The sequence below is a fragment of the Prinia subflava genome, chromosome 3, assembly GCF_021018805.1.
Source record: "Prinia subflava isolate CZ2003 ecotype Zambia chromosome 3, Cam_Psub_1.2, whole genome shotgun sequence".
Lineage (NCBI taxonomy): Eukaryota > Metazoa > Chordata > Aves > Passeriformes > Cisticolidae > Prinia > Prinia subflava.
The window spans coordinates 18,661,612-18,681,428 of record NC_086249.1 but is presented as its reverse complement, the minus strand read 5'-3'; the positions used below and the strand labels follow the sequence as shown (position 1 = coordinate 18,681,428).

Below are 19,817 nucleotides of genomic sequence, written 5' to 3'. Positions count from 1 at the left end.
CCCTGGTGTCACTCAGTCCCGTAGAGTCGCCTTGCTCGGTGGCATGTGGCAGTTCACACTCCCACACCAAGACACCCGAGAGGAAAGGAGCTGAAGCCGATGTTAAAAAGACCAGGAGCATTTTTTATCTTAGATGACAAACGTAGAAAAGTCAGAAGGTGGCTCCAATCCGACGCAGCACCTGCCGTGAGAGTGGTACAATCATCTGGTATCAGCGGAGAGACGGGTGCCGGCCGCGGGGCGGCAGAGATAAGGCAACAGACAGAAGGTGGAGGGTCTCAAGGAGGCTCGCTCGCATCCCCTCCTTCCGGGTCTCTGACCCTGTGCTTTCTCCTTCCCCCTCCTTGCGTTGAAAAACAGTCATACTTCAACACAGCAAACTTGGCAGGTGATGCTTTGCTTCCGGAGTGTTTCATCAACTCCTACGAATGCACAGGTGGTACAATCTGAAAAACAGAGCAGCCCTATATATTTGCTTCGGTCGATTTGATGTTTGCTTTTCACCTTGAGCTGCAGCATTGCTGCCCCACTTTACCTCCTGGCCTCTACCTCATACAGTCTTACCTTTTGGCTGTTATTCTGCTCTTTTTAGCTTTTCTTTTCGTGGCACAATTAATCTGCGAATGTAAGGCAACACCAGCAGTAAGGTGAAGAACAACACGTGGCCGCAGAAGTAAATAGACCTGTACACCTGTAAAGAGAAAGGCAGGGTTGGGGATCAGCAACCAGCTTTAAGCCAAGAGCACAGGGGAGGGGATGGATGGAGGGAACAGGGTTGACCATGTGGTCATCTATTTGTGGCTACTAAATACCTTCATCCATTTGTCCCAGGTGAAAAGGCAGAATGGCACCAGGGAGTAACCCATGAACATCCAGTGGTTAGTCTGCTGCAGCACGTAGAAGATGGGCCGCAGGACAGTGATGGAGGCCAAAGCGCTCAGGGGAGGACTGTCCCGAACAAGGTTCATGGCCTAATTGAAAGAAAAAAAACCAGAATTCTCAGCAGTTGGATGTCCTGTGGCTGTATATGCAGGTTCTGGGGCCAAAGTTCTCTATGTAGCTGTGTAAAATGTGTTTTAGTAAGCAGCTAGTCTAAAAAAGTAGCTAAATACCCTGTCCTGGCTGAAGTTTTAATTAAGAAAATACATTTTAATAAGGAATATTGTTCTCTCAGTACTAGGAGATTAACAGAGGCATTCAGCTCATGTGTTTGTCCTCCAATCTTTCTAGCTGCCAAGCACTTCAGCCACCCTCTGCTCATATGCCAAGTTTTCCACTTTTCTCCCTGTCAGCTTCTGCAATATATTTATGGTTTGCCCATGCAGAAGACAGCAACCTACTTGAACTCCTGAGAACAAAACCCTGCCATGCTTGAAAACCAATTCCAAAGCCAGCAGCTATTTTTCATATTTAATGCAAGTAAAGCCTTCAGCATGGCACTTTCCAGACTCAGGGGGAGAGGCTAAGCTAACACAGCCCCCCGTTCTGGTAAGTCAGACAAAGCCCACCTGTCTTTCCACGATGACTATAAGCAACTCCATCTGAAAGCACACCAGGTAGCCAGAGTGCAGCCCGTGCCAAATGGCCAGGAAGAACAGGGCCAGTGCCTGTGAGAGCAGTTTGTTGCCCAGGAACTTCAAGCGCTTGAAGATGTAGCTAGAGCAGAAAAGAAACAAAGTGCTTCCAGGTTATTATCTGCCCTCCCCTGGCTGTGTCAGGGAGGAAGGGCCCAGGGGACCTGATGCCTTTGCACGCCCCATGGTGGCAGGAATGGCATGACCAGGACAAAGCCTACATCAAAACAGTCTTAAAGAAATCCCAGCTAGAAGGGGGAGAAGGGGCTCATTACATACAATTTAGCTGTGTGTCCCAGCAAGTGCTGAACCAAAACCCATCTGAATTTGGTGTGGGGAGCACAAGAGCCAGGATGCAGGAAACAGCTGTCACAGTAGCTCTGTGGCTGGATGAGCAGGCAGGCAGCCCCAAGGGCTCACTGTAGTCCCATTCTAGTCTCTGCTGCCATCAGCTGCTTGCCTTTATTAATGAACTGCCCTTCCAGGTGAATTAAAAGGTCTCTCTAACCCAGTAACCCAATAACCTGTTTTTAAGGGTGCAGCAGCAAAACATGGGAAAAAGTGCACACACTGAAAACTAGGAGATTCTTCCTCTTAGAAGTTCCTGCTTAGCCTAAGGTCTTGGTTCTGCTGGCAGAACAGAACTGATACAGTACAGAAGGAAAATTTTGTCCTGCTCACCGGGCCACCCAAGCATTGGTGTTGATGTTGAAAGAAGCAATGGTCCCTGTGAACAAAGGTGTCGTCTCATACAGCCAGACCTTCATGTTGGCACAGGCATTCCACAAAGGCTTTCCATTCTGGTCTTTCCCATTGTACCCCAGACCAACAAGGATGCAGACACCTTCCTATCAAAAAATGGACAAGAAAGTTGAAAATATTACCTTTTTTTTGCTGGAGAAGCAGAGCTGAGTAAGTGCTGACTCTCCCAGTGTTGACAGCATCACTAGAGATGAAACAAACGGATTAAAAACTGCCTTTAGTTAGCTAGCCTTTGCTAACTTAAAGCAAGCTGAACTGACCTGCACTGATCTCCAGATATTTGGATTTCTTCCATTTAGTGCTAAGTCCAAGAGGCTTGGACCTTTATTCATTTGTCTTTTGCTTCTGGAATGACATCTAGACTCACCGTAACAAGCCAGCAAGTTACGTATTTGTAGAGTATAATCTTGCCCCAGATCAATATGTAACCACAACGGAACCAGAAGGGCTTCTCCTGCAGAGATAAGAGTGAAACAGAGTAAAAATAAATCCTGGAGTTGAGGCCATAATGACACAAGGTAAATGGGATCTCATCACTGTCTTTTGTTTTAATCTGATGTATGTGTTAAGACGTATGGACTGGGCTGCCAGGCTTATGCAGACTTACACATCATTCTCCTTCCTTTGGTAACATTTGGCTGTACTGAAATAGAGTTTGGGAAGACTCTGGGATTAGCATAATCAAAATGCTTGCTGATGATCTGCTGGTAGGAATTATTTGTTAGGAGTTTTCCAAGAACCTCAAAGGTTATGGTAAGCCTTACAAGTTATTCTAGTCAAATTCTTTGCACATAATGGTTAAATGGAAAGAAGTCATAAGATACATATGTTAGGTTTCCAAAACCAACTGTAGCATTTGAGATAATTATCTATTTGTAAAAGTTTTCATTTGTTTCAGTTCTGCATCATACAGAACCCACAGGACAGGTGGTAAAGCCAAATCAGCTGTGGAAAAGCTTATCACTAGTTGCCGACTTATTTTTAAATTGAGACAAAAATATAAAAAGAAATAAAAAAATAATTCCACTCTTGTAAATCCAGTGCCCACCAGAGAAGTGGAATTCCTCCACACCCCACAAGGCCAAGTGAATACATACCATATAGTCATCTGAGATGAGGTATTCATCAGAGATGTACAGGCTTGACAAGGTGTATGTTACTAAAAACAAGAGACCCAGGCTCAGGCGCTTGAGAGCAGGTACAAAACTGAGAAAAATACGAAGGTCAAATAAATGCCTCGGAAAGAGACCATCAAATTCATAGTTTTAAAAGCAGAGGTGGAGAGGAGGAGGTAGGGGAGACAGTGATAGGGAGTCACCACATTCCACTGCAGCAGCTGCCTCAATTTGGAAGGATGGGATGCAAACAGCACCAGGTTGGAACCGAGTCTGCACTAGAGATGTCAAATGGTTGTTGATGTTCATGCCCTGGAACAATGCTGGGACATTAAGCAGAGTTACGAGCAACTTTGGAAAGACTGTCTTGTCTCATACATCACTTCTGGTCACAGTACTTCTGTGTCCAGGTAAGAAGGCAGTCTGCTGCAGGGAACGTGGAGGATTCAGCATTCTAGGATTGTAGGAAGGGGAGAAGCCAAGCAGCTTTGTATTACCTATTGGGTCTCTGGCCTGGAACGTCAGTCATCTCACCCCTTGCCAGTTTCTGATAGTCTGTCATGGAGAACTGAGGCCCAACCATGAAGGCACCATAGAAATAGGAGAATCCTGAGACCTCCAGCAAGGTAGGAACTCCCCGAACAGCAAATCGCCGCTGCTCAGAGCTCAGGAACTCCTGCACCAAAGGGAGTGGCATTAACATCATCCCAGGGGGTTCATACTAGCTCTGGATGTTATGTCCTCACCCTGCCTCCTTATTGGTTTCAGTTCTTGCTCCCCATGGACATGGAACTTTACACTTTGTAATTCATGTCCATTCCTCTCCCCAGCCCCCTATCCCCACCCCTTCCAAACAGCAACAAGATCCAGTGGTTGAGACCAGCTGCACAGATCTCTATCCCCAGATAAGCTCCAAACATGGGAGGGATCTACTGACATGCATCCCTGGCAGCACAGTAGGCATAGTATAGGAGCACAGAGTCTGACCTATTCCAGCCCCTGACTGCAATTTCATGTACTTTTTCTGCCAAGACCTTATCATTCTACAAGTCCTACTTGATGTAAAAATTGTCTTTAAATACTTGAAGCTTCAGCTCAGGAAGTTTCAGCTTGACCTCATTTCCCTGCAGTCAGCAGTGATTCCATGGATGCTACCAACTTTGTCGGGCCTCAAACAGGAGATGGGGAATGCAGGTACTTCAAGAAGGATTGAGGGACTGTGGCAAGTGCAGTGCCCTCTCCCACACGCTGTGCTGTGCAACCTCTCTGTTTCATCTGAGCTAAAAACAGGGTCCTAACATATGATAAAGGGCAACAACTGACGAGGACGTAGTAAGACTAATCAAAGGAAGATGGGAACTGAGATCCAGTACTGACTGTCTGCACGTTAAAGGTACACTGCCCACAAGACACAGAGCATCAAGGATTGGGAATCTAAAGCAACAGATCTGGAGGAAGGAGATGATGGGGAATTTGGAAGGGTCAGAGTAATATCCTGACATAACTGAAACAACTTCTGTCCATCTCTAATCACTACTGTCTCTGTTCCAAATTATTTTGTTCTGCTCTAGAATTCAAGCCCTCAAAGACTCGCAGAGGCTCACCTCTCAGCTGTGGCTTTTACCTAACAATGCAGCTGGCTAACTCACATCCTTTGAACTTGATTTTCTGATCTCTAGCTCACTGGGACAGCATGGAATGACGGAGAAATGGTTTCTGACTCACCGGATCTTTTCCTCCATCATAGTAATCGATGGCCAGACCTAGAGATGAGAAACATCTCATGACTTGAAGCCCGGAGATGGGCACATCTTGCAGAGAGCAAGAGAGAGAACAGAGGTGTCACTCACCAATCAACTTAAGTGTCAAGACACAATGTGGCATTGTCCACTTGATGTCATAATGCTCTGTGGCTGTGAAGTAATATCCAGCCATAAGGTATGTCTGAAAGAAACCATTGTTTGGGTTATTCAAACTAATTCCTCCAGCTGGTTTTGATCTGCCTCTACTTTTCCACCCACAGTTGCTACTGAAGTGCAAAACTGAACAGAGGCCTCCCTTCTATAAACCCAGGGAATAAGAAAGAGGGTTTACCATCTGAAAGAGGAATGTGGTGATGATGGCAGTGATTGTGCGACCCATTAGTCTCAGTATGAGGAACTGGATTAGGACACATATCAGGGAATGAAGAAACTGCGTCCCTGTGGGCAGGATAAAGAAAGATATAAGAAATAAAAATTTATACATTTATAGGTCCTCCCAAATTGCAGCATGCCCTGGGCCAGTCAGCTCTCTCTTCCCAAACTCAGCTTACCAAAATTGAAGTAAGCAATTGAGAGTCCCGTGAACACATTGTAGAGGTGAATGAGGTAGGCCTCCTTCTGGAAGAGGAAATAGCGCTGGAACAAGGCAAAAGGATATCCTGAGTAGAGAGAAAAATAAAAAAGAAGAGTTGTAAAGAGGTTTAGACAAGTATTTGTCATGAACCAAACTATAGCCTTTTTGAACATGTACATTAGGAGCATGTACTTTACATGATACATTATCAACACGGGGCATTGTGTTAATTCCTGATACTGCATTTGCATCTTGGGAGACAGACTCCAGATGAATTACTCTGTACAGAAAAAAATACTTTAACAGGAACATATTTATAGCAAAACTGACATTGAAGTGCAAAAAATTACAGGATTACAGTTTCTGGCCTCATTCAATATATGAGATGGATATTGCTGAAATACATGAATCACATTTTAGCCTCTGATTCATTTCCAAATTCTGTGACAAATACAATGAGTATGGCAAAAAGCTAGATTTAAAAAAAAAAGGGGGGGGGGGGGCGGGGGAAGGGAAAAGCTTTATGGTTAATACCATTACAATGTCCAAAAAACCTCAGTCCCACTCCCACCTCAATCAGTTCTTTCAGCTTTAATTTCAGAGTTCCTCAGGTGACCTCCAGTAAGATCCTCCTGCTTTTCTAACTCTGCAAGTTTGGATTTGCATCTGATTTATGAACTACTGGGTACACAAAACTGTAATTAAAATCCACTGGTACTATGCATGTGGTATTTTTGGAAAAAAACCCAAACAGTCAGAAGCATTTCACATCAACAGCTAAAAAAAGTGGAAGGGTTTTTTTCCTTGCACTTTCAGCGAGGTAATTCCTAGTCTATGTTAGGAATGCCTCCAGATTATTCATCTGTGGCTCAAGTGAGAAGCAAACATTTGTGAAGCACTCTGGCAGTACAGTGAGAAACGTCACACAGAACACCACGATTCAATTAAATCCACGGTTCAGTTAAATTCTGTTGTCAAGATCAGTTTCACAAAGCATGCAATAAACATTGCCACATAGCAGACAGTAAATATAACATGTCTTAATACACAGTGGCACAGGAAAGAGTTGCAATTAGTGTTTCTAAAGGCATGTGCACAAGGTACTGAACTACCAGAAGCCACTTTAATTCTGGTGTTTTGTAACTTTATTGCTCTCCTTTGCAAGCCTGTGTGTTCTCTTACCCTGCTCAGAAAAAGGGGAAATTCATCACATGCCACAATGCTGGCATCCACACTACTTATCATCCTAGCTGGAATCAGGAGCAGTGGATGGAGCTCTGCTACCTGCACTGATGGAGCAGCAGTAGCAGGAGGTGGTCGTGTTCTATATGGAGCAGTAATAAAAGGTGATGAAATGCACATTCTGCCGAGAGGCGTATGATGGATGGAAGGCTTCCAATAAGCAAGGCCAAGTCTAGTCACTACTGTGAGAGGAAATGAGAAACTCTGTCACGTTATTTAAATACATGTCTGGCAGTCTGGCAGTGCTAACAGGCCGGAGCCATTTTAAGGCCCTCTCCGTCCCGCAAATCCCTTGGGAGGGAGCCCTGGAGCTGGGGACTTTGGGGCTCTTTTCTAGATCCTTTTGGGCTCATGCTCTACTGTGTCCAGATGTGTACCTGCTGCCTCCTGAAACTGAGCTGCTGCTCCCCATCTCCTCAGCCCCCTGCCGCCCCTCTTTTGGTTTTCCCTGCCTCCTTGTTGCTGTTCCTTCCTCCTTTTGTGTCCCACGCCACAGGCTGCTTTCTGGCCAGCCCCACATACCACAGCTCTCCGCTCCCAGAGCCTGGCAACCTCCCTCCTGCACACCCAGCCTGCCCTCCCTTCCAAAACAGCAGCTCCAAACTCCCCGACAAGATGCCTTACCCAAGCCATCCCTCTCCCTTCCCGCTCTTCCATGCTTTTGACACTTCTGCCCCATTCCCCCCCACTGCTGCCCTGAACACCAGCTGAGGGGGAAAGAGGGAATTGGCAGAGGGAGTTCATCACATGGGCTCTCTGGGGATACAGGAGTAACTCAAAGAGTTAGAGCGATTCACATGATTTAAAAAAAAAAAAAAAAAGTAGTATTTTCTACTAGCCCTTTACTCAGAAACATACAAACAGGGATTGTTTGTTCAGGAGCCAATCTTCCCGGTGAAGTTTAATAAACACAGGAAGAAGTGGCTCTCAGAAATGGAAAGTGGTAAAAAAATATGAAGTTTTACTATCAGATTAGATCAAAAGTTAAAAAGCTGACGTTTACTGTGGAAAAATGTTTCCCCCTTCTGAGCAAAGGGGAGAAAAATCAGATCAGAAACACAGGCAAAGCACAATTTATTGCTTTTCATCAATATGCATGGTTTTAAACCTTCGTTTTAAAGAGTCTCCCACTCTCTTAAAAATCACTTATATTCTGCAAAAGAGTCAGTTTCTACCAGTTTTTTCCCCTCTAGCCATTTCTGTAGACATAATTAAAGTATGACTGAATACCATAATGTAACTAGTGTTCCTACTCTTTCAGAGACCTGTCTCACTTGTCAGCCATGCTCCTTTTTAGCTCTACACGGGAGATCATGTCATGATTTGGGTAATGCTGCTCTGAAGGAAAAAGAATTACGAACCCTTGCAAACAGAGAGTTACTAATAATACACACTTCATCTATGTTTTTATAAACTTAAAGCCTGGTCTTGCACTACGTGGCTGCTGTTCCAGTTCAAAAGTCACAACATCAGGCTAAATTCTTCTGATATCCAGAGTAACTTGTTAGTACTCTGGACTGCAGTTTACCTACAGTTTTGCTGCACGAGATAATTTTCTCAGTTTTACAACTGGACCAGTTGCATGCTGCAGATACAAACTTTAACCCCCAGACAGCAGTGGATACGGGGTAGCAATGGTCATTCTGATGTGGCCTATGCCCTTTGGAACACTCATAAACTATCTATTAAATAACAAATAATTTCTGCTGATAACAACATCAGTACTCTTGCCCCACTACCACGTCCCTGAAGCAGCCTGAATTAGCACAGCAGCTTTTGGAGTCATGGTTGCCTTCTGGCAAGCTGGGTGTCACCTTTGGAGATGGCAGCAGCAGGACGCTGCGCCGCTTTGCCTCTGCCATTCAGAGCAACAGGACAAGAGCCCCTGCTCCTTGCTGCCAAGAGGCTCTGCCCAGCAGCTCCCCCTCTGCAGAACTCCTCTTTCACAGCTCCCCAAGCAGAGTGGACTGAGCAGCTGTAAGACTCCTGGAGAAAACAGCAGGGAACTTCTGATCCAGACTCATTCTTCCCTATGCACCATGGAGCTGAAAAACAGCCTGCACACAGAGCTGAGTTTTCTCTCTAGACACACTTTCCACAGAATGGAATTAGCAACTGAGATTTTTTTTTTTTTAATTCACAGGAACAAGAGGATGATCTCTGGTTAAGAGAACCACGGAGATGGAAGAAAAGGACAAGCTCAGTTTCTTGGCCACAGCCATTTGGGAGAGTAATGGGCCACTGCACAAAGCCCAGGTTGTCCACAGACACAAGAACCTAATTGAGCAAAAGAAGTTAAATCAAGAAGGTGAATTAGGCAGGAGAAAAGTTCATCTAATCCCAAGCAAAAATAGTGCTGTCAAGTTTGCCATCTTCTGGATGGGTGATTAAGATGCCTCTCTTTTTCCAGAGATAAAGCTGCAAATAAGAACAGCAGAAACATTCTTTTCATCTCTGCTCCCTTTATTTCCCCTTTTATATGCAGTAGCTCTATCTCATCTTCAAGCCACCACCTCTATTTTTCCTCTTCTCCCTTTTGCTGAACATTTAACTCTTCCTTTGTTAGCATCCAGCAGGGCAATTGTCTCAATTTTTTATAAGAATGCTAAAACTAGAAGGAATGGGACACAGGAAAAAATGTGCTAAAATACCAGCCTTACCTAATATTTTGATTTCAAAGTTATTCTTTCCTGTTTCTATCACTGCAAAAGTGCCACACCTTGTTTAACACTGAGTGCATAAACATGAGTATTTTAATTCAGCTCAGGAGTTTACCTGGAAAGTCCACTTACAGTGCTTTAGTTTGCGTAACAGAATGGTCTCAAAGCATGCGAACAGGGCTCTCTTCACACGAAACTGAACTGAACACACACTCCAATCAGTGGATGAGCAGTGTGTATGACCTGACTGAGGCAAATCCAAAGCAAATGCTCAAAACCCACAGCCAAGTCTGCTCTATAGGTCTGCTCCTACTGCACCATTTTTCTTGCTAATGTAGACACAGGCAGTATGTAGCAGTACTCAACTCCTTCTATTTTTAATTAGTTAAGGAATAAGATGTAGTTGAAGTTAGGAGTTTAAACAAGGCAGCACATGAGTGTTCTGTGACAGGGCTGGTTTTATGACAGGACAGTGCTGCCTCTTAAAACTTTTCCCATCTCTTACCCATCAGAATCACTTGTTCATGGGCCCTGCAGTAACACTCCTGCTTGGCTGACCAGCCGGGAACTAGATTTGGGATAAGCCAGCAGCTTTGGGTGACAACAAGAAGAATTTCACTGAGCCCAAAAGTCTTCAGGATGCAGGGAGCATGAAGCAGAGCATGTAAAAAAATTGATGAGAGGTAGAAGAGGAGGAGGTAAGACAACTTGTGAGTGAAGCAGTAGGCTTCTGGCACCCATTGAGTAAGAATGTGTTACTTTCTGCAAGTACCTGCTGTCTATGGGTGAAGGAACACTTTCTCAATGCTTTTCCTGGCAGGGCTGGGCAAACCAGCAGGGTCATTTCTGGCTCAGGGCTGTAAACAGCATGTTGGCCTCTCTCCATATTATGCAGGTAGCTCTCAAGGCACTGTGTAATATTATGGTCAGATAAATATTACAGTCAGATAAATAGCTTTAATTCTTTGGGCTTGTACAGCCATGCAAGAAACATGAGCAACAGAAAGCATTAAATGCACAATGCCATAAGGCCTCCTGTATCCTGGCTTATGCTTTGAGCAGCAACAGCAGGAAAGAAATCTGTCCCCTCTCATGTGAGGACAGGAGCAGCAGCACAGAAACCCTGTTATCTCCTCCACACCACGTAGCAGCTCCAGTGGGAACACTGGGCCCTGCCCCTACTGAAGAGTGCAAGTAGAGTTCATCTCTCAAAGATATTCTCATACGACTGACAGACATAAGTGTACTGACATATCACAGTTTTTATTGTGGCAGGGTCCAGAACTGTGCTTCAGGTATTCCTGCTGTTGGTACTGCTGCCAAATTGCAGATTAATTTCTTCAAAGGTTGTCTATGCAAATTTTTACGCGGGGGAAGTCTTCAGTAAGTTTTTCATCTTGTACAATCCAGGTAAGGGGTTCTATTCTAGCTGTATTCTCTACTTCAAAACTGCAGCATGTATAAACCTGTCTCTGATTTAAATACAAAGCTGTGACTAAAATCTCCATAATTTGCTCAGCAATGTGCCGTTACTTGTTCACTGAAACAACACGGAGCTCTTTAGGACTACTCTAGTTTTAGTTCTTGAATGTTCTTCCCTCTTGCTTTCTCCTTCTCTTGTTCTCTTCTGTATTTAATTTTTTTTCAGCCATGTCAGAATGCCAACAGTTTTAAACAGCCTCTTTTGGTTATTTCAGATAATCACTAAGCAAACACTTACTCTGAATGAAGAATGTAAATTCAGACTATTTTTTCAACAATAATTCAGCTTTCTTCAGAAATTAATGTAAGAAGTCGAAAAGTCCTTTGCGATCCTTCCTCTTTTTCAGAAGACTATTTTTACCAGTTTGTGGTGATCTTCTGAAAGTGAAACCCTAGAAACTGTTGTCACAGTAAAACTGCACAGTGTAGATGGGAAACTGCATCCCAGAGGAAGAAATAAGCAACAACTTTTTAGTCCATCTTTAGAACCATGCTTCACCCTCACGGCCTTGTTCTGGAATAATTCAGCACTATTAGCTGCAGCCAACAAAAATAGTTTTCTTCCTGAATCTATGTAAACACCTGAAACGGAGGAAGTGAAGGAAAAGTCATACTTAATGTCCTAATGCCACTTCCAGCTTTTAAAAATGCCTTTCATTTATACCCCATGCCATCCCATGAAGTGGTCATCAGCACTAGTTGCATTACCAACGAGATTAAAAGGATTGTAAACTAAGCTGCAATTAAACGAACATTTCTTTGTGCAGGGCTAAGGAACTCCTCTCATGTTGCTCTGGAGCAGTGTTTGGCCCTTCCTTTTAAAGTAATGGTATAGTTATAATGCTTCACCACCCAGTGCTTACCCATCCATTAAGCAGGAGAGTTGGAGTCAGTCCCCTCTGCCTGAGTGCTTCAACCTAAATGACCTGCAAGAGTGCCAAACTGCAGGCAAGGCTGTTTTGCATGCCCTGAAGCCTTCTGTCTGAAGTTATGCCTTCCACTGCATCTAATTAAAAGATACTGAGCTAGGGAGAAAGGACTGGGAAAAGTACAACTCCAGCCTCCTGGTTTGGTTTATCCATTTGAGGCATGCAGGGGAGAGATGTGAGTGGTTTTCTGGGCCCTGATCCCCAGAATTTTAATACAAATTCTAAAGATCCATTGAGACTATGCAAAACAGATGGTGGCCTACCTCGGGAAGGGACACTGTGGCATCTCAGTGGCTTATTGTCAACACTACACATGGAACATTTGTAACAGCACACAGGAGTCTCACGCTTCCTTAATCTACTGACTGCAGCAGGCAGCTCTTATCATCATTAGGGCAATAATTATCTGCTGTTCATTTCAAAGAAGTGGTGCTGCTCACCCCTAAGGCGCTAGGCAGGAAACACCCTGCCAATGTGGTGTCCCAACTTACTGCTAGCAAGAAGCAACTTGGAGAGTACGATCAAGGTGCACTCTGCAGAGCCATCCCTCTGCCGTGTCTGCCTCCTCCACACACACTTTCTAGGACATTTTCTGCATCAGCACTTGTTAGACTGGTCCCTGGGTTGATCTGTCATAGTGAACTATCTGCTTTTTCTGGTTTAGGTTTCTGCCAAGCAAGTGAATTCAATCAGATCGCAATTAAAGGACCAGAGAGAGACATGGGAGAAAGGCAAGCAGGACTTGTTCTGTTCAGCGGTGGGGAGCTGCTAGACTAATTAACGCTGGCTTGTGTGCATGTCCTGTGTGTTTCCCATTACTTCATCTTTTTTCTTCATAGAAGTTAACAAACTTCTATGTTGAGTTCAAAACGATAGTCAGTTCAGTCTCCCGTATATACCCTTCACGGGAAGAATGTTTTGCTCAGTTAGATCTCACACATCCTAAACTAAATCAGGCGGAAGTACGTCTGGTGCAGACCATAGTTATGAAGTGACATGGTTTTTCTTGCTTGCATCTCCTTTAAAAATATTATACCTCTAGTTAGCCAAAGCAACTTTATTTTGACAGATGACACAGTAGTGGCGGTATCACTTCAAATATACTTTCAGGTTCAGAGGAAAGCTTGTATTTCCTTTCTGCTAGGTGACTACACCACCAAATGCTTTCACAACCCAAAGTTTCCCTGAGCATCTGCAGAGATTTACACAGATAGCATGTACACATACACTTGAATTAATGTTTTGGGAGCTACAACCTCCCCCACAATCGCCAGCCCACATCACAACTCCAGCCCTGCCTTAACCATTTCGCATGGAACCCAAGCATCTCATGTTTACATAAGCGCAGGCACAGTGTGTTTTGCAACACACTTCGCGCTGCAGGTGGAGCGCAGGACATCACCCCGGTTCTCCTGGCACCGAGCAGAAAGGTTTTGCTTACCCTACCTGGCAGTACCCCTGATGACACGCCACCCCTTCTCAGTGTCCCCGCCGCCGCAGACACGGGGGATGTCCCCGGGCAGTGACGTCCCTGCTCTCGGACGGGACGACACCTGAGGGGCTGAGCGGCTTCCCGGGCGGACACCCCTCCAGACACACGCTCACGGGGCACTGGATGCACACGCACCACCGGGCACTCACGGCACAATGGCAAACAAACTTCCCGTGCCCGGGACACGGACGCAATTCGGGGTCTTTCGCAGGCACCCCGGGCTCCTCCTCGCCCGCTTCCGCAGCCGGCCTGCCAGGACCGCGCCCCGACCTCCCGCGGGGACCGGAGCGCGCTCCCCTCCGCGCCGGGCGGGCCGGGGGCCGGCCCCGGGCAGCTGCTGCGGGCCCTTCGCGAGCTGCCCGGGCGGGACGGGCGGTGCCGGCGGCGGGATCTCTCCCGCCGGCTCGGCGCGCACACGTGGCCTGGCGCGGCGGCGCTGGCACAGGTGCGGCTCCGCGCGGGAGAGGCGATGCCGGCCCCGGCCCCCCGCGCAGCGCGGCACGGCGGCGGCGGCGGGGTCGCCCGTTCCCGCGGCGGGCGCGGAGCCCCGCCCGGGACGCCAGACCCGTCGCCCCCCGCCCTGCCTTACCCATGAGGATGGACAGGATGAGGCGCAGCGCCTGCTCCGACGAGCCCAGGGCCTCGGCCAGCCGCGCCAGGCTCCAGGCGGACCCCGCCACCGCCATCTTCGCCGCCGGCCGCCCCGCCGGCCGGTCGCGCCCCGAACCCGGCAGCGGCACCAGCCACCGCGGCCCCCGCACCGCGCGCGGCCCCCCGCGCGCCCATTGGCTGCGGCGCGGCCGGCCCCGCCCCGCCGCGCCTGCGATTGGGCAGCGGTGGCAGCGGGGCAGGGCCCTGCGCGCACTAAGGCAAAGGTTACCCGCGAGTGGGCGGCGACGCGCGCCGGCCCCGCCGGCCAATGATTGGGGGAAGCGCGGCCGGGGGCGGGGCCGGGGGCTCGGCGGGGCGGGGCCGGGAGGGCGGGGCGGGGCGCGGCTCCCGATTGGCTGCGGCGGGACAGGAGAGCGGCGGGGCGGGCCGGGGTTATTCGCGGACACGAGGCGCGCGCGGGGAGGGCGGGAGCGCGGGCGGCGCCTGGGCCGCGCTCCGGGGCTTCGCCAAGCTCTGGGTCCGGGGCTAGGTCTAAGTCTGAGCCTAGCTCTGAGCCTAGCTCTGAGCCTGGCTCTGCTTCCTGGCCCTGCGTCCCGGATACTGCCTGTGGCTTTGGCCTTGACCTCAGTCGTGGCCACGGCCACAGCCCCTTCCCTGGTCTTGGCCTCAGCCTCGGCCTCAGCTTCAGCGCAGGGCATTGCTTGAGCTTCCCCAACACTGCCAGCTCCCAGTGCCCCAGCGGCTCCCAGAGGACAGAACCCCGGTGCTTGGCTGGTAGGGTCCAAGGGATGTGCTTGTGGCAGCACCTGTGCTTTGCCCTGTGCCTGTGCCACAGCCGCAGGAACAGAGTCAACGGTGCTCAGCAACAGAGCGAGGAGCAGTGGCCATAAACTAAACCACAAGAAGTTCTACCTCCACGAGGAAGAACTTCTTCACATTGAGGGTGGCAGAGCACTGGACATGCTGCCAAAGGGAGGTTGTGGAGTTTTGCTCTCTGGAGACATTCAAAACCTGCGTGGATGAATTCCTGTGTCACCTGCTCTAAGTGACCCTGTCTTGGAAGGGAGGTTGGACTGGATGACCAGAGGTTCCCTCCAACCCTAACAATTCTGGGATTCTGCAACTCTCCAGTCACAGCAGCTGGGCCCACACAGACTCCTCGTAACTCATCTGCCGGATGTCCCTCTCTTAGGTGTGTCCCTTCATGCAGCTGTCCGTGTTTGCACCCCAAGTACTCCTCAGCTGAAGTCTGAGGTGCAATGGATGTGATCCTCTTCCCCTGTTTGTGTTATCATTTTCCTGCTGGGTCACTTGGTTGGACAAACTCAGCTGAAGGGCAAACACAGGCTCACACAAAGGTTCACATAAAAAGGGACCTGTGGAGTTTTCTGATCCCAACTGCAGCTCACAAGCAGGACTCAGAGCTGGAGCCATTTGCTCAGGACATTGCCTGGGTAATTGCAGTACATATTCATGGTTGGAGAGCTCCCAGCTTTTCTGGGCTCCTGATCCAGTGCTGAATCATCCTCTTTATCCTGGTGCACCCTCCTTATCACTACCCTTTAGGCTGCAGCACCAGCACCTGTTAGATCCCATTTCTTGTCAAATGTGACTGGGAAAGGGACTGACTGGCAGCATGGACCTCATTTACTTAGGAGACCAGGCTAAAGACCTTGCCTCTTCTTGCCCTTCTCTTTTCCAAGCTAAACAAATCCAGATTTCTCAATAGCAAAGCTCTAGTCACCTATCCAGTGGGCTCTTTCCATTTGGTTCATACCTCTCTTAAACTGGGGAGTGAGGAAGTGCGTGAAGAAGGGGAGATCCTGGCCTTCTCCTCCAGAAGCCCCTGAAGGCAGTGAAGGTGCAGAGTGGCAGGCCAAGATGTATAGCAAGGCTTTAAAAACCCTCCTGGGTAGCTGACTCCATCAGGTTAGACTTTACAAACAGGTTGCTGTGTTTGTCCACCCTAACTAGTGGACAAATTTGCCATTTTTTTGCAAAGTTCGAGGACTGGCTTTTCAAGGCATATCTATCTCTCATTTCCACATTCAGTTGTGTGTTTATGATGTTTAGGCCACTTTTCTAAGCAAATCAGTTCTATGTGAGCATGACAATCGTCTGTCCCTCTTAAAGTCATGTTTGACAAGAAATGATCCACTTAACTCTGATTTACTGAGAAGAGTTTCAGAAGCAGCATCTGTTCCTAGGATTGCCTAACAATTTCTATTGCAAGATTGTTTCCAGTTGCTTGAAATGTTGCTATATTTGACCTGTTTAGATTAAATGCTTGATAATCACTTGGAGTCGGTACACAGTAGCTCTCAGAGTAGGTTTTGAGAGTCAGATCATGATGAGTATGCCACTACTTTTCAACAGTATTATTATTTTAATATTCAGGGCAGTGTTATTCTTGAGAGGAGGGGCTATATCCAAAGATCTTGATTTACTGTCCTTTAGATATACCATGATTTCATAACATTACATGAGCATTGATGTGAAACTTGAGGTTCACCTGAGCTCGATGTGGCGCAATGGGAATGCGGCTGCTGAAGCTTCTGCAAATCCAGCTCCATTCAGTGTGTTCCAGTGGCTCATGCAGCTTTCCCTCACACCAGAGCCACAAGGCCCCTGATGCTTCTTCAAGAGCTCCTGCAGGACTTTCCTTCCAGCACCATTTCTTGTATGCTGAGGAGCTGAAACAGGAATGTTGTGCCTTGCCTTGACAGTGCCTCTTCTCCCAGGCCAGCACAGGAGCCTATCCTGACTGAAATGGCCATGGGAGAGCAGCTGCTACTTGGGGCAAGGTGTCTCTCTGGGCAGTGGGCTTAGAGTTGGACACTGATGGGGAGGAGGAAGATGCTGGAAAAGCCAGAGCCAGAATAAAATAAAATACAACAGAAGTCTGCTGCTGTCGATAACCATGTCTAGGGAAAAGCACAGAGAGGTGGGGAGAGAAATAAGCATGTAGCAAGAGGTGGAGTATAGAGGGAGAAGACAGACTGCTTGGAATACTGGGAAGGGAAAAACATGAAAATAAGTTTTTATTAGAAGGATGACTAGGTGGTCACGGAGCCAGTAGGGGAAAAAACCCAGGAATGGGTGAATGACAAACCAGAGAGATGGAGAAACTGGAATTTGCTGGATGTTGGAGGAGGCAAAGGAATAGTATGCTTGAAATCATGTCACATTTTCAGTGTGAAGTTTACTGAACAAATAAATCAAGGAATCAGTAGGGCTGGAAAAAGCCTCTAAGAACATCGAGTCCAACTATTAACCCAGCACTGCCAGGTCCACTGCTAAACCACGTCCCAGTGCACCACATCTACACATTTTCTGAACGCTCCCAGGGATGGTGATCCCACCATTCCACCGGGGGAGCTGCAGCTCGTGGCCCCCGGTCCGTGCCGGGACCGGGAGGTGTCACCCAGGGCGGGTCAGGGGCGTCACCCCCGACATCCATCCCGGGGCCGGGCGGGGCGCTCCGGGGGCCGGGGCTCCGCGGGGCCCGCCGGTCTCTGCTGCCGCCTCCCGGTGCCGCCGGGAGCGGCGAGACGGGGCTTCAGTCCCGGAGAAGCGGCGGGCTCTCCTGCCGCGGGAATGTCGCCACGGCAGAGCACTGTCAAGGGGCTTCGAGCCTGAGAGAATTGGGGTTGCCCAGCCTGAAGGGGAGAAGGGTCCTTCCTCACCATAGCACCTTCCAGTGCCTAAAGGGGCTACAGGAGGGCTGGAAAAGGACTTCTTACCAGGGCAAGTAGTGATAGGACAATGTCAAACGACCTTAACATGAAGAAAAGTAGGCTTAGAATGGATATTGGGAGAAAAATCTTTACTGTGGGGGTGCTGAGGCACTAGCACAGGTTGCCCGGGGAAGCTGTGGATGCTCCATCCCTGAAAGTGTTCAAGGACAGGTTGGATGGAGCTCTGAGCCACTCCACGGTCCAGTGGATGTCCCTGCCTATAACAGAGGGGTTGGAACTAGATGGCCTTTAAGGTTCCTCTCCAACACAAACCATTCCATGATTCAGTAAAAGTAAGCCCAGGTATTCAGGAATGTTTTACTGTAGCGGATGAAACACCCAGGGGAGTAGGGGGAGGCGGTCAGAAGGCAGCAGGCATCTCAGTGTGGTACAGTGCACTGAGCAGAGTGTTCCCAAGTCCCAGGTTTTATTGGGAGATGGTGGAAGCTTTGCAATGAGACTCAGTGATGGAGGAAATAAAAGAGCTGAACAGACACTGGTGAAAATACCCCCGGTACTGTTTTCAGAGGTGGAAATCAGTGAATTGTGTTGAACGGTTCTGAGCCACAACACAGCTGCACTGCCAGGTTTTCCTGGGGTTTATCAAAGGCCCCCAGTTTAATGACTGGCAACAAAACTGGCCTGGGTCATGAGAGGGAGTTGGGAAGTGCAGTGTGCAAGAAAGCCCCAGAACCCTCTTACTGGCAGAATGGGAAGCAGGAAAAATTACTGCCAGGGTCTCGGTAAATTGAGGATATTTTACTTCTTACTTCTAGATCCTTGATCCCCTCCTATGTATATTCCCTCAGTTCACTTAGTTAATGTTGTTTTCTCTTTTGATGTTTATGCCCTTTTTTTTTATGCTCTGACTCAGTGTTTCCAGATGGAGATGTGTGTGGCTTTTCTTAAGAACTTGGGAAAAACTTTTTTTTTCCCAACTTCCTGGGGGAAGACAAGCCAGTCAAGCCTGTTTTAAATGGTAATTTTATGAAACCTGGAACACTACTGTGCTTCGTAACATCTGGCAGGAAGGTTACAGCTACACAACTCTGAGTCATTTTAACAAAAGGGTTGTCTCATGCAATTTGGGAAAAGTAGTATGTGGTCATGTAATTTAGGAATTTAAGAGAATGTGTGTGCCTCTGAGCAGAATTATATTGCATTGGTGAATTTAATGTTATCACTTATTAACCTTAATGGCGTGATTTTACCTCTTTTAAACGGTTATGTGACATAGCTGTAGGGAATTGTGAAATATATTACCTAACTGTTTCATCTTAAGAGTTGAAAAAACAATACAGACTTAAGAAAATGGAATCAAATGTTGTATATATATTCAGTGTAAATATATATCAATATTACCAGTCTTCTCCATAAATAGTTAGCATTGTGCAGATATGTGACCAGATAAAATGCAGCTACTTCTTTTTTTAACTCTTCAGCAATCTTTCTCCTAATTAATAGAATTTAATTGATTAATAATACATATTGCTTAATTAATTTCTAAAGAATTATTAATATTCATACACACATTCATCTTACACTGCTACAGATGAGCTGAGTCAGATTTATATGAAAAGACAGAATTCCTTTGTGATAAAATGGCATCCACAATATATCAGTTCACACTCATTTTATTTCCACCATGCCCATTTTTAAGTATGATTGTGGCTTGAAGAGTCACTGACAGGGTTTTTACATTGCAGAGCTCAGAGGAGAAAACATCTCCCTGTGATTTATTGTGTATCTTTCATCACTGTTTTCCTGCTCTCAAAATTCCAGTTCAAAACATCAAGCTGTGCTCCCAAGAGACATCAGAAGTGAGATGACACTCTGTTTTCTTTCTCTTTCCATTCTCATTTTGACAAAGAAAAC

General features: G+C 47.2%; 1 protein-coding gene across 1 annotated transcript; it reads right to left on the bottom strand.

Annotated features, from left to right (window-relative positions):
• Nucleotides 1–102: 102 nt before the first annotated feature.
• On the bottom strand, nt 103–14,376 carry LPCAT3 (lysophosphatidylcholine acyltransferase 3). Its single transcript, XM_063394182.1, has 13 exons — nt 14,183–14,376; nt 5,766–5,873; nt 5,546–5,652; nt 5,302–5,395; nt 5,177–5,214; nt 3,949–4,127; nt 3,434–3,542; nt 2,704–2,790; nt 2,256–2,422; nt 1,509–1,656; nt 813–971; nt 565–691; nt 103–446 (listed from the first exon to the last, which is right to left on the bottom strand). Exons 1-12 carry the CDS (start codon nt 14,277–14,279, stop codon nt 575–577), a joined length of 1,410 nt encoding a protein of 469 aa, XP_063250252.1. The 5' UTR covers nt 14,280–14,376; the 3' UTR covers nt 103–446; nt 565–574.
• Between the last annotated feature and the right edge of the window lie 5,441 nt (nt 14,377–19,817).

Coding starts and splice junctions, on each gene's coding strand:
- LPCAT3 (XM_063394182.1), bottom strand. CDS start 14,279: ATGGCGGTGGCGGGGTCCGCCTGGAGCCTGGCGCGGCTGGCCGAGGCC. Junction 5,396..5,545: donor CCACATTCCTCTTTCAGATG/GTAAACCCTCTT, acceptor GGTTTCTTTCAG/ACATACCTTATGGCTGGATA. Junction 2,791..3,433: donor TCATCTCAGATGACTATATG/GTATGTATTCAC, acceptor TTATCTCTGCAG/GAGAAGCCCTTCTGGTTCCG.